Genomic DNA, 16,652 nt, shown 5'->3' with positions numbered 1-16,652 from the left:
CAAAAAAGTCTTTTTTATTTTATTTTTTTCCTTTTACATGATGCCGTAAATGGCTAGGTATAAAGGGCTTCTATTTGTATAATCCCGTAACATTTCACTATATTTGTACCCATCACATTCCAGGAGAACATGCTCTTCAGTTTTCATTTTCTAAGTTGACACAATATTTTTTGCTCTTTTCAATGGTTTGTGATTAAAACATAAAATTAACATTGTGTATTATAAAACTGTTTGGATTGCTTTAGCATTTTTGGTTTGTTATAATTCATTAAATCACTTTTTTGTGTGCTTAGCTTATGAATTATATAATGTTCTCAATCAAGGAATAACTTTGCTTTTCTCTTCTTTAGGGAGTTTTTGCGTTTGGCAAGTCCATTAAATTGTGGTGCCTGGGACAAAAAACTTCTAAAACAATATAGGGTCCACAAACCAAGTTCACTGAGTTTTGAGCCAGAGATGAGAAGTAAGTTGACTTTTGAAATTCCCTTTCCTGGGTTTATCTTATAAATGAAAATCCTGTAGAGGATGAATATTATTTCAAGAGAAGTTCGACTATGGAATAAAAGGGTTTGTTGGGTTTTGTTCATTGTTATTTAAATAGAAAAACATAAATCTCATTGATTGACTGGAGAAGCAGTTGATAGGGATGGCTGAAGAAGCATTGATGCAAGCAACATCCAGAGAAGATGAGAACTATGTAAAGAATAACCCTTGGTTTGGAAGAGGAAATGCCTCTTTCTCAGAGAGTCCATAATTTCTCTGCCTTTCTCAATTAACTTTTGCTGCCTGGACCAGAGTGGTTGATTGGACTATTAAAGGACTGAGGCTTTGCAAGACAATTGGTGCGGGAGGACATGGAGAACAAGAAATTTTAAATGCTAATAAAAATAGTTGAGGAGTTACACCAAGGAGAGTAGGGTAGATAGAGGAAGAAGCTAGTGCGAGGCTGGGAGAAGAGGAACGATCACTGGGAGGGAGAAGAGTGGTTTGGCTGAAAAGCAAATGTAGTGAGGGTCGGAATGGGAGAACTGGAAGGAGATAGGATCATAGCAATCAAAACTGGAGTAGTGAGACAAGCAAAGAATAGGAGTGTGCCCAAATTTTGGCTCTGGAGTGAAGCAGAGGCGAAGCTCATTGGAGGAAAGGTGATCATAGAAGTGGGGTATTAGGTTGACATCCCCCAGTACACTGGCAAGAGTTAGTACAGGGAAGAAGGGGGAGTGAAATGCCAACAGTAGTAGATGGGGGACTTCCCTGGTAGTCCAGTTGTTAAGACTTCACCTCCCAGCGCTGGAGGTGCAGGTTCAATCCCTGATGTGGGGAGCCAAGATCCCTCATATCTCATGGCCAAAAAACCCGAACGTAAACAACAGAAACAATATTGTAACAAATTCAGTAAACACTTAAAAAAATATTTTTTTAATAAAAATATACTTTAAAAAAAAACTGGCAGTTTCACAGAGAGGGCTGTGATAGGATTGCTACTGAAGAGCCTCCAAGGAATAGAAGTTTTTGATAGAAGGATGATGGAAGGGTGTGTTAGCAGAATGTAGGAGCTGCCTACCTGTCCATCGTGGACCAGGGAAAAGCACCAGATTCCATCCACACAAAAGCTCTGGGGAGAGTGTTCTCACTAGAGAGTTCAGTTGCCCTGGGTTTCCTCCCAGCATTAGTTCTGTATTTGTTGGGTTTTAATATTACAGTTTATTTTGTCTGAGTATTAGCCATAGGTAAGTCCTCTGTGTTGATGAATTGAAGTGACCATTACTAGTGAAGCAGGAAAGAATAAAACTTAGAAGAGTGGAATGCCCTTTTTTTCCCTCTTTTTCTTTTTTTAAATTAGAATGCCCATTCTTAAAGGATATAGTTCAGCCCTTTTTGCAGGTGAGAATCAGAGACTGAACAGCCTTTAATCATTATTTGAACCTTAATATTTCCTGTGGTTTATCAGTGATGAGCAAATACTGTGTTCTGGAAACCTGAAGGTCTTTCGAGTTTGAACACAGTTTTATTGGAAGACGAGAGTATTTCAGTTTTTCTTGTCAATTAATATACATCCCTTGCATGTATATATATATTTTTTGTTGTTTCTGTACTTTACATAATTCCTTAGAACTGACAAATATAGTTCCTTTCTCTAAGAGAATACTGAAAGATGTTTATGGTTGCCTGAATGGTTAGCACCCTTAAGAGGGAAACAGGTAAATTCATAGGCTTCATCTTGAGAGGGAATATTTTCTCCATGACATTTGTGATGTATTCCTAAAAGAATAGAACAGCTTGTATAAAATTTTTTGTTGTTGTTCTTTAAATTGTTTACCATTTGCATGCATATAGGGATTTTTCAACTCAAGTATTTTTGTGATCACATGTTTAATGGTTAGAAGAATCAAAAATGGGGAGAAAATGGGAGGAGCAAGTTTCTGCTATTAATGTCTGATTTTTTTTTTAAGAAAAATGAACTATTTCCTTTATAATGCTTCTCAAATATTTTTTTCTCAAAGATAAATAACTTTGTGGAATAAAAGTATAATCTGGTTTCTATGAACATCATTAATTGTAGCTTATAATTAAATTTTACTGTACCAATGGCTTAGATAGTGATCATTGGTGATTTTTATTCTTTTTCTATCTGATTTATACTTGTACTCTGTAGTTTCCAACATTTCTGCAGTGTTTTTATTGCTTTAGTAATAAATAACAAAGTAAAAATGATGATATTTAAGTTTTACAATGAACATAAATGAAATTAAAACTTTAGACTTTAAAATTATTGTGTAGATTGAAACTGAGTAGTATTTAAAAATTAATCAGTCTTGTTAAAGTCATTGTTTTAGAAATCTACATGATATTCTTCCCAAGAGATTTTCTTTGACTTGCAGGTAGTATGATCACATCCATGGAATGTCTGGGTTCGGATAATGTTTTCAGCTTACATGAAGATAACCATTACCGGATAAGCAAGAGCCTAGTGAAATCTGCAGAAGGAAGTACTGTACCCCTGACCAGAGTGAAATGTCTGGTCTCCATGACAACCCCACATGACATCAGACTTCATGGGTCATCAGTTACTCCAGCTTTTGTTGAATTTGACACATCCCTTGAAGGGTTTGGGTAAGAAATTTGCAAGGTAGCCAAACCTTATGTTATTTTATGCCTCAGTCTTGACTTTGACAAATAGACCTTTGGTTTTAAATTTACTCAAGTACAATACAGTATATGCTATATATTTTCAAAGTTCTTGAGTATGTTATTTTAAAGTTTTTAGATTTAATTATTTTTAATTATTATGCTAAATAAGTAGGTATAGTATGGGAATCAGCAGTCTAAGGTCCACAGTCCAAATCTGTATTTGAAAATTCTTTTTTTCTTTTTTTGTAAATTATGTTTCATTTTAACATAGCCATATTCATTTATGTATATATATTATTTATAATTGGAGAATATTTTCATGCTGGAGTATAAAATTGTGATAGAGACTATCTGGTCTGCAAAGCATAAAATATTGATGTTCAGGCCTGCTCAAGAAAATGTTTATCAACACCTGATGTAGTACAATAAAGTTACAGATAACATACAAATTAAAATTATTTTAAAAGATCTTTGGCTAGATTTTGTCATCATTTTTTTCCCTCAAATGACCTAACTTACTAGTTTACATATTATACATATTCAGTTACTATCACATTAAATGAGTAAATACTTGCAAGTGGCAGAAAAAAAATATAGTAGTGGAAGTAACAATAAAGAGTCTAGGGGGGTTTCCTTGGTGGCCTAGTCGTTAGGATTCTGGTTTTCACTACGCTGGCCCAGGTTCAGTTCCTGGTTGGGGAACTGAGAATCCTGCAAGTTGCGAGGCCAAAAAGAAAAAAAAAAAATAGAAACACTCCTCTGCTTATAGCTTCTAGAATAAAATATATTAATCATTTTTTAAAAAGAAATCTATAGCAAATCTAGAAGAATATATTTATAAAGTCACTTAGCCTCAAAACGGATATAAATACTAAAAGATCTATATCTGTGCTAGTTTTTTGTGGGATTCTTATACATAAATTGTGTTTTAAGAACATTGTTGTGGATTATTGTCAGACAGTGAATTAAAACACATTTGGGACTGGGCGAAAGTAATCAGAACAGTGTTAGCAGAGGAGAGTGACTCACTAGGAAGGGCCACAAGGGACTTTCTCTATGAATATGATGATGAAATTGTTCCAATATCTTGAATAGGGTTATACATTGATGCATTTTACCATGTGTAAATTATACTGATTTTTTTTTTTAATTTAAAGTGTCTTTGGATATTCTCATGATTAAAAGAAGGGAAGGACTTTGTTAGGCATCCAGACTTATTCCATAATCTCTTGTCTCTGATTACCCTTAAATAATGGTAGTTTATTTCACTGTGGTAAGTACATAGCAATTAGAGAAGAAAACAGTTGCCCTCTAAAATGTACTTTATCTTTTACTTAATAGCTGCCTGTTCCTGCCCAGTCTGGCCCCTCATAATGCCCCTACAAACAATGCTGTCACAACAGGTCTTATCGATGGGGCCGTGGTCAGCGGCATTGGTTCCGGTAAGTATTACTTCCTCTGCTTATGAGATTCTTTTTTTTTTTCAGCAGACTATATATTATCTAGAGATTTTGCTCTTTCTGGCACCTTTTTCAAATACAAATATGAGTCAACACAAACTCTCTCATTGTTATTTTTCTATTTTCACTTTAGGCGAACGATTCTTCCCTCCTCCATCTGGCTTAAGCTACTCCAGCTGGTTTTGCATTGAACATTTTAGCTCTCCTCCCAGTAACCACCCAGTCAGACTCCTTACTGTTGTTCGCCGAGCAAATTCTTCTGAGCACCATTATGTATGCCTTGCCATAGTTCTGTCTGCAAAAGATCGGTCTCTGATTGTCTCCACCAAAGAGGAACTACTCCAAAATTATGGTCAGTATCTGCCTTTTTCTTTTTGATTCCTGGCAATTATTAAAAGTACCAAACTTCATTTTAATATTCAGTTTTGAGGTTCAGTGGTAATTATTCTCTCATTTAAATTTTTATAGAATAGAATAGGTTCTGTGATAGCTTGAAGATTGTTTACTGGTGAAATTTCAGGGCACTTTCACTTTCAAGAGACTTAGATAGAAAACAGTGGAGAGAGGTCCTAAAATAAGGATTCATCTCTGCTCGCCAAGAAATCACAGCTTTTGCTAGGAAAGCAGGATGCTTATTTAATACATTTTAGTAAGGATTTTCATTGGCTGTGAATTCTGCTTGACTAATGAATATTCATTGAGCACCTGCCTACCATATGTGCCACTCTGTGCTAGACACAATAACATTTTAATTACTTTATTCACTGCTAACCTTCAAGGCTTAATACTGACCATTTAATAATCCTAAATCTCTTAATTCCCTCCAACATGCCATACCGTTACATTGCTGACTTCAAACTCAAGGCATTCATAAAGATCTTCCAAAAGATACAAATAAAATAATATCAAAATATCAGTTCACTGAATTTTCTTTGCTCTGAATGTAAGCATTTGTCTATAAACATACCTCTTTTTTATCGTCTAATTTTGTCTTTTAACTAATAAATAAAATAATAGCATATATTGCTTTACCTGTAGTCACTATTCACTTATTAATTGAATATGAATATTAACTCATCAGTTAGATAGTAAAGCTTCTTGTCTTAGGATGATTAACCACGATCAGCACAGAGTTAGGCATCGATACAGGAATTGCTTTAAAATCCTTTATTTGCCCATTTTGTGGCATTTGATTCTGTTTCTATTTTCTTCCTAAGTAAGACTGCCTCCAGTCTTCAGATACCTACTCCCTCTGTTCTTTCACTATGTCTCTGACCTCTCTCACAATTTCCTTCAACAGCTTTCTCTTCCACCTTCCTCCTAAAATTCCTATTCTTCAAGCTTTTATGTTTAGTCTTTGTACTCAACCAGCTTTTCATGAGAAAACATCAATTTTCTGTTAGCATTATGCCTTTGTAACTTCAGGGACACTGTGAAGTTAAAATTATTTAATTTGTCTGTATTCCAGGCTTTGTCCTCATCTGTTCACTGCGCACTAGACATCTTAATGTGAATAAAAGTCAACAGAAATATTCTTAAAATCTGTATTTCCTTCTGTTTTCCTGTCTTGCTAAATAACAGCCTCATTAGCAGTTATCCTGTCTTTTGTTGTTCATTCGCTGGTTGTATCAGACTCTTTGTGACCCCCATGGACTGCAGCACATCAGGCTTCCCTCTCCTCTATCTCCTGGAGTTTGCTCAAGCTCATGTCCATTGAATTGGTGATGCCATCCAACCATCTCATCCTCTGCTCTCCTCTTCTCTTCCTGCCCTCAATCTTTCCTTGCATCAGGGTCTTTTCCAGTGAGTCATCTCTTTGCATCAGGTGGCCAAAGTATTGGAGCTTCAGCATCAGTCCTTCCAATGAATTTTCAGGTTTGATTTCCTTTAGGATTGATTGGTTTGATCTCCTTGCTGTCCAAGGGACTCTCAAAGAGTCTTCTCCAGCACCATGGTTTGAAAGCATCAATTCTTTGGCACTCAGCTTTCTTTATGGTCCAAGTCTCACAGCTATGCATGACTACTGGAAAAACCATAGCTTTGACTATATGGACTTTTGTCAGCAAAGTGATGTCTTTGCTTTTTAATATCTTGTCTAGGTTTGTCATAGCTTTCCTTCCAAGGAGCAAGCTATCCTATCGAAATACCTCAAATCATCCTTGAAACTTCAGCTGGGAAGCTACCCCTCTTTCTACTCAGTCTTACTCTACTGTCCCTCCTTAATGTTGCTTGAATTTTCCTTTCCTCCCTGTGCCCACTGTCATAGCCTTTGTTTATATTCTTTACCACTTACCTGGACTTCACAGATTTTAATTTTTATTTTGTTCTTGTCTGTTTATCCTACCAGAAGTCTTAAGTTCCCACTCATGATACTTCTATTTTTATAATCTGGACCCTACCACCTAAAAATTGAAAAGGGAATAATGAGTTAAGTGAATAATAATGGAGAATTGGGAAAGAGGATAGAATTTAATAGAAAAGTTTGGATTGGAGCTGGGAATATTTCAATAAAAAATGTTTTCTAACTATATCATTCACTGAATATAATTTATAAGACTACAGTAGTTAATATATCATTGGAAATTGTAGTAACATATACATTAGTAATATTAACGATATTACTTTTATAAGCATCTATCCTCTGAACAGCTACAGTTCATTAAGATGCCTAGGTAACTTAAAGTTGTCAGAACCAGTTGGCTCACTAAATATCCTGAAATACCACTGAATGCTGGGTATATCTTAGTTTAAGCCTAAGTCAGAATGTGAAGCTCTCAGAAAAATTTTTCATCTTCTACAACTCTCAAGAGGATTCAGTCTATTAGCCAGGGAAGGGAGAGGGAAGAGTTCTTGGTTTCACCCATACCTTTTCTCTTTATTTTTGCATCCCTTAGTCCGTGACACTAGACCTCATCAATAGATGTATACTCTGAATCATCATTTAAAAATAAAATCTTGGCTTTTCAGTGTATGGAAATATTTTAAGATTCCAAAAGTACGATGTTTTATTTGTGTTTGTTTCTTCAAATAATACAAACTTTTAATTGTCGGTATATTATATGAGTTTGTCCTGAAAACCACTGGGTCTGCCTTAAGGTAAATGGTCAAGATTAGCTCTTTTTTTTTAAGTTTTCTTGGGTTGTTGGGAGGAATGTGTTTTTAACATCTGGATTTCTGCTGCTGTCCCATCTTCTTTTGAATTCTTATAAAAGCTAAATTAATTTTAACTATTTTAGCATTAAGTTAGTACTTAACCCATTATATCCTGGCATGATTTGGCAACATACTCAGTAGCAGAGACAAGCCAGACTAGAGTCAAGAAATGATTGCAAATGTTAGCAGATCCCCAGAGCAAAAGAAAATATCTTTCCAATTAAAAAAGAAAAATTTTTCCACTCCACAAATCACTTTGTTACCAAGTCATCAGCTGAAGGTCAAGGCTGAACAACTACAAAGTAAGAACAAATAGTTGCGCCCCTTGTATCACTAAACAGAACAGAAAGCAAAAATAAACTGTTTAATTTTCTTTTTTATTTTTCTAACCAATTCTATAATCGAATGCATGTTAAACTATGATTTTAAAAGATGTTTTATAACAGACTATGATGGGTAGTATTCAACTAATCTCTTTTTTATCTGTCATAAATTTACTTTACAGTCTATTTATTTTTCATGTCATTAGTTATCATAACTTTAATTATGACTATGTATCTTGAGCAGAAATGAGCGAAATATATCCCAGGTTTTACTTGTTACTACAGTTAAGTTGTTCAATGAATAAGGTATTTTTATTTACATCATCATCATAATAGTCTGGGCTTCCCAGGTGACTCAGTGGTAAAGAATCCGCCTGCTGAAGCAGGAGACATGGATTCAATCCCTGGGTCAGGAAGACACCCCCTGGAGAAGGAAATGCAACCATCTCCAGTGTTCTTGCCTGGGAAATGCCATGGACAGAGGAGCCTGGCAGAAAACAGACCATGGGGTCACAGGAGTCAGATGCAACTTAGTGACTGCGCAACAGCAAGATATTAGCCCAACTAAGAGTGGAAGTCTCAATGTGAATAACTGTTAGAATGAGGATGATGATGAGTTTTCAATTTCTTCCCTCTCCTCCTTCAGTTGATGATTTTAGTGAAGAATCCTCTTTCTATGAGATTCTGCCATGCTGTGCTCGCTTCCGTTGTGGAGAACTGATCGTTGAGGGACAGTGGCATCACCTGGTTCTGGTGATGAGCAAAGGGATGCTGAAGAACAGCACTGCAGCTCTCTACATCGACGGCCAGCTTGTCAGCACTGTGAAGGTGAGCGTGCTTGGAAACCCACCTTACAAGACAGTTCAGTGGTGTGTGCAGAGCATGTATGTGTATGTTCGCAAGGGTGTTTCTTTTTAAATACTGGCTTAATGTTAATTTGTCCTTCAGTGCCCATTTAAAACAGTATGTGAGAGTCATGTGGCTGGCTAATTCATGTCACTTTGTTAGAAATAAAGGAGGTGTTACAAGGTGCTGAAGATGTTAGTGAATAGCACAGTGCTTGAGCGCTGAAGGACAAGCACTTGCCGGATTGGTAAGTGCTTTTTCACCATAGAGAAACCAGCTGGATGGCTGGAAACCAGATTTGTTATTCTTGTTCTTCAGTCGCTAAGTTGTGTCTGACTCTTTGCAACCCTCTGGACTGTAGCCCACCAGGCTTCTCTGTGGGATTTCCCAGGCAAGAATACTGGAGCCAGCTGCCATTTCCTTCTTCAGGGGATCTTCCCGACCCGAGGATCAAACCCTCATCTCCTGCATTGGCAAGTGGGTTCTTTACCAGCTGAGCCAAGAGGAAACCCCTAGATATCTCAATAAACAATGAACACACTATTTTGTCACTTCATTTTTACTACTGTGTGCAGTCCAGTAGATTCTGTTTTCCTTTAGAGTTTGAGTTGTTTTTATTTATATTTATTTTGAGATCAACAGGATTAGTCCCTGAAAATAATATTGGGTGTTTCCTTATCGTTTGTTGAATGAATGAATGAATGCATACACATTACTCTCGATAGCTGTCCTACAGTTTTCAGAAGAGAGGCAAGAGAGTTGATGTAACTAGTAAAGAATCCAAAGGTCCTTTTTTAAGTCAGGATGAATTTTGCATGTTACTTTCTACCGAACTGTGTTTAGCAAGCTCTTAAAGTTCTTTAACTTTGAAAAGATGGTATCCATTTTTATAGAGATATCACTTGAAAGAAGCAACAAAGATGAATTCGGCCTTTTTCTGATTTGAAGTTTAAAAAGTAGTGAAATGGGCCACCTTTGAATACATTTCCTTCCTTAATGATATTTTACTGTGACATTGTTTCAACATGATAAATCCTGAAACAAACTCTGTGGGAATAGTCATATGTTTTCTTTGTATACAGGATTGCATTTGAAATAGGCTTGTAGATTCTTTAGAAGGTTGCTCCTTCATTTTTAGTATTAATATTATTGAAAATAAAAATGTCTCACTTCTAGGATTGTGAAGTAGGAAATTTATTATTGATATATTGATATCATCATCACTATGCCTATGGGAAGTCACAGTCCTCTGAAACTAACCTTTAGGTCTTCATACTCATACTCTTAACATCACAGGGAGCTGTTCTTTAATGCACAGAGTAATAGATGTGATCTGAAGCTGGGACAGTGTTAAGACAAAACGATCTATGGAAATGTTGTACACACTTGTCAACAGATGAGAACTGCCTGTACTGTAAGAAGCTACTTGATTTCCTGATCTCTTACGCTCTATAATTATATGTTTATTGTAATAATTGAATGACAGTTTAAGCATCTTGTAAGTAAACAGTAGTATAATTTAAAATCTAAAAATATATTTTTCACTGAGATTAAACTGTGTGTATAAATTATAACCCCCTTCGTGGATCACAGCCTTGTCATGGAGAAGGGGCTCGCATAACTCAATAGAGCTATGAGCCATACCATGCAGGGCCACCCAAGACAGATGGGTCATGGCAAAGAGATGTCAAGGGAATATTTTATGCATGGATGGGCTTGATAAAGGACAGAAATGGTAACGACCTAACACAAGCAGAAGAGATTATAAAAAGGTGGCAAGATTCCACAGATGAACTACACAAGAAAGGGCTTAATGACCCAGATAACCATGATGGTACGGTCACTCACCTAGAGCCAGACATCCTAGAATGTGAAGTTAAGTTGGCCTTAGCAGGCATTACTATGAACAAAGCTAGTGAGGTAACAGAATTCCAACTGAGCTATTTAGAATCATAAAAGATGATGCTGTATTTGAGGGTGGGATGATTTGGGAGAATGGCACTGAAACATGTATACTATCATGTAAGAAATGAATCGCCAGTCTATGTTCGATACAGGATGCTTGGGGCTGGTGCACGGGGATGACCCAGAGAGATGATATGGGGTGGGAGGTGGGAGGGGGGTTCAGGATTGGGAACTCATGTACACCCGTGGCGGATTCATGTCAATGTATGGCAAAACCAATACAGTATTGTAAAGTAAAATAAAGTAAAAATAATAATTAAAAAAAAGAAAATTGGACATTAAGAAAAAAAAAAACAATTTCCCTAGAAAAGCATGAATGGAATTCATTCCCTTAGAATGAAATGGAGAACTCATGGAAAAGACCTTTGAAATATAAACTAGGTAGGATTTACTACAGACTATGAATAATTTAATCAACATGTTATTAAATGTTCCATCTATATTAGTACTGGTCTCTCTTCTATGACAGGGTGTTGTGTGACAGAAGGAAAGAGGTTTAGGGCCCAGACAGCCCTGGGGTGAAATCTAATTTGCAAACTCACCAGAGCAGAACTTTACCTGGAACAAGTTAGATGCACTCAACCTCAGTTGTTTCACTCAAAAAATGTCTTTCCATGGGCTCCTTTGTATATCATAATTACTGAAAAGATCTATGTCTCCTGTCATCCAATTTAGTTCAAAATAAAAACAAAAAAATAGGAGTTTAGGATTAACATATACACTGTTTTATATAAAATAAATAATCAACAGAGACCTTCTGTATAGCACAGGGAACTTACTCAATGCTCTGTAAAAACCTATATTGAAAAAATAATCTGAAAAAGAGTGGATATATGTATGCATGTAACTGAACTACTTTGCTGTACACCTGAAACTCATACGACTTTGTAAATCAACTATACCCCAATATAAAGTAAAAAATTAAGGAAAAAAATTTATAAATCATAAAAGATGATGCTGTATCTTAACAGCATTTAACATTTTAGTTACACTCAACATGTCAGCAAATTTGGAAAACTCAGCAGTGGCCACAGGACTAGAAAAGGTCAATTTTCATTCCAGTCCCAAAGAAAGGCAATGCCAAAGAATGTTGAAACTACTATATAATTGTGCTCATTTCACATGCTATGCTCAAAATTCTTCAAGATAGGTTTCAGCAGTATGTGAACCAAGAACTCCCAGATGTACAAGCTGGATTTAGGAAAGGCAGAGTAACCAGAGATCGAATTGCCAACATCTGTTGAATCATAGAAAAAGGAAAGGAGTTCCAAAAAAACATCTGCTTCTGCTTCACATCGGACTGCACTAAAGCCTTTGACTGTGTGGATCACAACAAGAGGAAAAGTCTTAAAGAGATCGGACTATGAGACCACCTCACCTCTCTCCTTAGGAACCTGTATGTGGGTTAAGAAGCAGCAGTGAGAACCGGAACTAGTAACAACAGACTGGTTCAAAATTGGGAAAGGAGTACAACAAAGCTGTATATTGTCACCTTGCTTATTTTAAGTTATATGCAGAGTACATCATGCAAAATGCCAAGCTGAGTGAATCACAAACTGAAATCAAGATTGCCAGGAGAAATATCAGCAACCTTATATATGCTGATGATACCACTCTCATGGCAGAAAGTAAGAACTAAAGAGAAGACGAAGAAGCTGGCTTGAAACCCAGCATTCAGAAACCTAAGATCGTGGCATCTGGTCCCATCACTTCATGGGAATTAGAAGAGGGAAAAGTGGAAGCAGTGACGGATTTTATTTCCTTGGACTCCAAAATCACTACAAACAGTGACTACAGCCTTGAAATTAAAAGATGCTTCCTCCTCAGAAGGAAAGCTATGACAAACCTAGACAATATATTAAAAAGCCAGAGACATCACTTTGCTGACAAACGTCCGTATAATCAAAACTATGGTTTTTCCATTAGTCATATACAGATGTAAAAATTGGATCATAAAAAAAGGTTGAGCGCCGAAGAATTGATGATTTTGAGTTGTTGTGCTGGAGAAGACTCTTGAGAGTCCCTTGGACATCCAGGAAATCAAACCAGTCATTCCTAAAGGAAATCAATCCTGAATATTCATTGGAAGTAGTGATACTGGAACTGAAGCTCTAATACTTTGGCCACATAATACAAAGAGCCAGCTCTTTGGAAAAGACCCTGATGCAGGGAAAGACTGAGGTGCAAAAGGATCAGGTGGTGGCAGAGAAAGAGATGGTTGGATGGCATCACCAACTCAATGGACATGAGTTTGTGCAAACTCTAGGAGACAGTGGAGGCATGCTGCAGTCCATGGTGTCACAGAGTATTGGAGCAACTGAATGACAGTAACAACATAAATTATTTAATACTCAATTTTCTAATATTTGTATAGCACTTTACTCATTCTTAATAAAACACTTAATACAATTTTATTCAACAGACTCACATTGCAAGTGTTATGACTAATTGTAAGACTGCCTACCTAACCATAGTTGGAAAGTTCTTTTTATATCAGCCTGAAAATTCCATAACAGCATCATTAATTTCGTTTGCAAACCAGAGAGTAGTAGGGTCCCTATATTTGTCTGTTGCCCTTTCTAGCATTAGGTGGTTTATCTGTTTTACAGAGTTTAGTTACAAACTTCCGTCTTGCACGTCAGTTTCTAGAATCTTGGCCTGCTCTTGCCTTTCCCAACTCAACAGCATTTGTATATTTGTTAAGTTGTAGCCCTGGGATAATGAAAACCTACATTTAAAAAGTGGTTATTTTCCTAGTGACAGTATTTGGGGTTGAACCTCACAAATTTGCTTTCCTTTCCTTCACAGCTTCATTATGTTCACAGTACTCCCGGGGGCTCAGGCTCTGCCAATCCACCAGTGGTTAGCACAGTCTATGCCTACATTGGTACTCCGCCTGCCCAGCGCCAAATTGCTTCATTGGTTTGGCGCCTGGGACCTACACACTTTCTAGAAGAAGTATTACCTCCTTCAAATGTTACTACCATTTATGAACTAGGACCAAATTATGTGGGAAGCTTTCAGGCCGTATGTATGCCATGTGAGTAACTTATTCTTTGTTCTTAAAATTGTGTAAGACTTACCTCCTGTGATATAAATGTGTGAATAAGTGCATACGTGTAGATAAGATTATACATTACGTTTGTCTAATAAAGGGGCCTTCTCCTCTGCGTTCAGCATGAAACTGTTGACCTCTCTCTGCTATTCAAAATGCTCTTCTCCACTAATCATCCCGTCCATCCTTGTTTCTCGTCTTCATGTCTGATCTTCACGTCTGATCTAGTTTTCCAGTTTCTCTTCTTGGCTCCAAGATGTGGGTGTGTACTTCTAACAGTCTAACCCCAACCTTCTTCTCTCTGTCATTTCTCCTATTACGTGAAGCCATTTGAAGTGTATGTCCTTTGGGAAAAGGAAGGAAGGAAGAGCCTGACAAACACACACATAACATTCTTTAGCTTGGAACAGTTAGCATCAGTTTGCCTCGTCTCTTTATTCCTGCAGTCCACTCCTGGTATCCTTTATTCCAAAAGGAATTTAGAATCAGAGCGCTGATGTTAAGCTCAGTTCTTTGGTAGCGCTCTTTCCAGATGCTACCTTCCCTTCCCTCGTTCTCATTCTGCCAAAGTTCTAAGTAGATCTGGGTCAAGCATACTATGAATGATGATAGTACTATGACTACGTAATTGTGCTTTCACTTAGTTTCTTGATTCAGATAATATCTAATAATAGCTAACACTGACTGAGCACTTAATACGTGCTGAATAAATTGATACCCAAGAAGGACATAGCTGTTCTGGGCCCCTCACAAGTATCCATTCGTCTCCTCAAAACACCAGGACTTAGGGACTGTTGTTACCATCCGCATTGTACAGATGAGGAAACTGAGGTGCAGAGATGTATAGGTCACTCAGCTTTTAAGTGAGAAAACAGAGGTTCACACTGAGTCACCTTCTTCAGAACTACTCTGCTATGTCTGCTGGAGGAGTAAAGAGAGGCATGTATGAGAGCTCTCATTGGGAAGGAGACCTGATGCTACAAAGTTCACAGGTGTTCCACGCATTCCCTTGTTGCTTGGAACCAAGAGAAAGTGTTTTGTAATTCCTTTGGTAATACTTAGAACTCTTCTTCTTCCTTTACATTGTGCTACATATTAAGTATATTTTAAGAGTAAAACTTGGGATGCAAAGCTTTATGTTATTTAGTTGCTAAGTCATGTGCAACTCTTGAGATCCCATGGACTGTAGCCTGCCAGGCTCCTCTGTCCATGGGATTCCCCAGGCAAGAATACTGGAGTGGGTTGCCATTTCTTTCTCCAGGCAAAGCTTTGTGACTGGGTAGTTTTTCCTTATTTTCTAATTAAAGAAATAAATGAAGAGCTGGAAATTAAGTAAAACAGTTTCTAAATTTTAGCTCCTTGTTCCACTTTAAAAGATTTTCAAGGCTACCCATTTAAAAATGGTGATAAGAAAAAGAATAAATAAATAAATAAATAATGATAAGAATTAAAAAATTGTCTTAGGATCAAAGAAAAGCTGATAATTTTGAAAAGGATTATTCTTCTTTTGAAGGTAAAGATGCAAAATCTGAAGGTGTGGTCCCGTCTCCTGTGTCATTAGTACCAGAGGAAAAGGTGTCATTCGGCCTTTATGCACTGTCCGTGTCTGCTTTGACAGTGGCGAGAATCCGGAAGGTATACAACAAGCTCGACAGCAAAGCCATCGCTAAGCAGGTAAGCAGAATGATTTCCCAGTGGGCTGCGGCTAATACTCCCTGCAAAGGTGTTCCAGAGCTTTCTCTGGCACCCCCCAAGCAGGAGTGGTTGCTAAAAACAGCATTTTTCATCTATTACTTTGGTTTATTTTGCTTTGGATTTAAGCCACAACATTTTTAGCCATTTAGTGTAATTTGGAAGGGTGAGAATTTCCTTCCAAGTGTCCAGTTTATATTCTTATATTTTCATTGGCAATTAAGAAATTGAACCTTAGGAAACTAAAGAACATAACTGCTATTTTAATTTTTTTCTGGATAACTTTCTAAACACCGGGCACCATTTTGTTCAGGACACAGCAGTAGATGAAGAGTAAATCCCTGCCTTTACTAACGTCATTCTAATGGAAGGGGCAGACAGTAATAATGACAGAAATAACCTGATCATAGAGTATGTTGGAAGACGAAGAGTGCTAGGTAGAAAAACCAAGCCGGAAAGGGGAGAGAGAGAGGCTGATAGTTTCAGTGGAAGGGTCAGAGGAGGCCTCCCTGAGAAGGTGAAATTGGAGCAGTCTTGAGAGAGAAGGCAGCAAAGAATGATGTATGTATGGGGGGAGGGGAGTGGAGTGTGCATTCCAGGAATACTAGTGCTGAGGCCCTGAGGGGACAGTACATGCCTGCCAGAGAGGCAGGTGTGGCCAGAACGACAGGAGAGAAGGCCTGGGTAGTAGGCCAGGCGAAAATGGAGTCCCTTGTGCAGATCCGAAGAAAACTATAGGAAGAGGAGTTTGTGGGGCGGTGAGGGAGATGTTGAGAATTATGTTTTGGAAAACTTCGGTGTCTCCATTAAGAGGCTTCTCAAAGCCACTGAAGATAGGAGTCGGTTCAGGGGAGAGATTTGAATGCCAGGGTTGTCCCTAGGTGGTGGTAAAGCCATGAGACCAGGTGCAGTCACCAAAGAGAGATGCAGGTAGAGAAGAGGAAAGGTTTACAGACAGATCTGGCACATTCCAGTGTCCCGGCCCCTGGGGGCTGATGAGGAGCCAGCACGAAAGGAGGAAGCGAG

General features: G+C 37.5%; 1 protein-coding gene across 4 annotated transcripts in view; it reads left to right on the top strand.

Moving 5' to 3' along the window:
- Positions 1-16,652, top strand: part of WDFY3 (WD repeat and FYVE domain containing 3) — a 279,597-nt gene that overhangs the window by 158,348 nt on the left and 104,597 nt on the right. For all 4 annotated transcript variants that reach the window (XM_018049687.1, XM_018049685.1, XM_018049684.1 and 1 more), the window contains 7 exons: positions 351-463; positions 2,883-3,114; positions 4,474-4,574; positions 4,726-4,944; positions 8,715-8,896; positions 13,688-13,919; positions 15,448-15,608. In XM_018049687.1, the coding sequence (XP_017905176.1) occupies positions 351-463; positions 2,883-3,114; positions 4,474-4,574; positions 4,726-4,944; positions 8,715-8,896; positions 13,688-13,919; positions 15,448-15,608 (1,240 nt within the window). The remainder of the gene's footprint in view (positions 1-350; positions 464-2,882; positions 3,115-4,473; positions 4,575-4,725; positions 4,945-8,714; positions 8,897-13,687; positions 13,920-15,447; positions 15,609-16,652) is intronic.

The sequence above is a fragment of the Capra hircus genome, chromosome 6, assembly GCF_001704415.2.
Source record: "Capra hircus breed San Clemente chromosome 6, ASM170441v1, whole genome shotgun sequence".
Taxonomy (NCBI): Eukaryota; Metazoa; Chordata; class Mammalia; order Artiodactyla; family Bovidae; genus Capra; species Capra hircus.
This window is presented reverse-complemented; position numbering and strand designations above follow the sequence as displayed.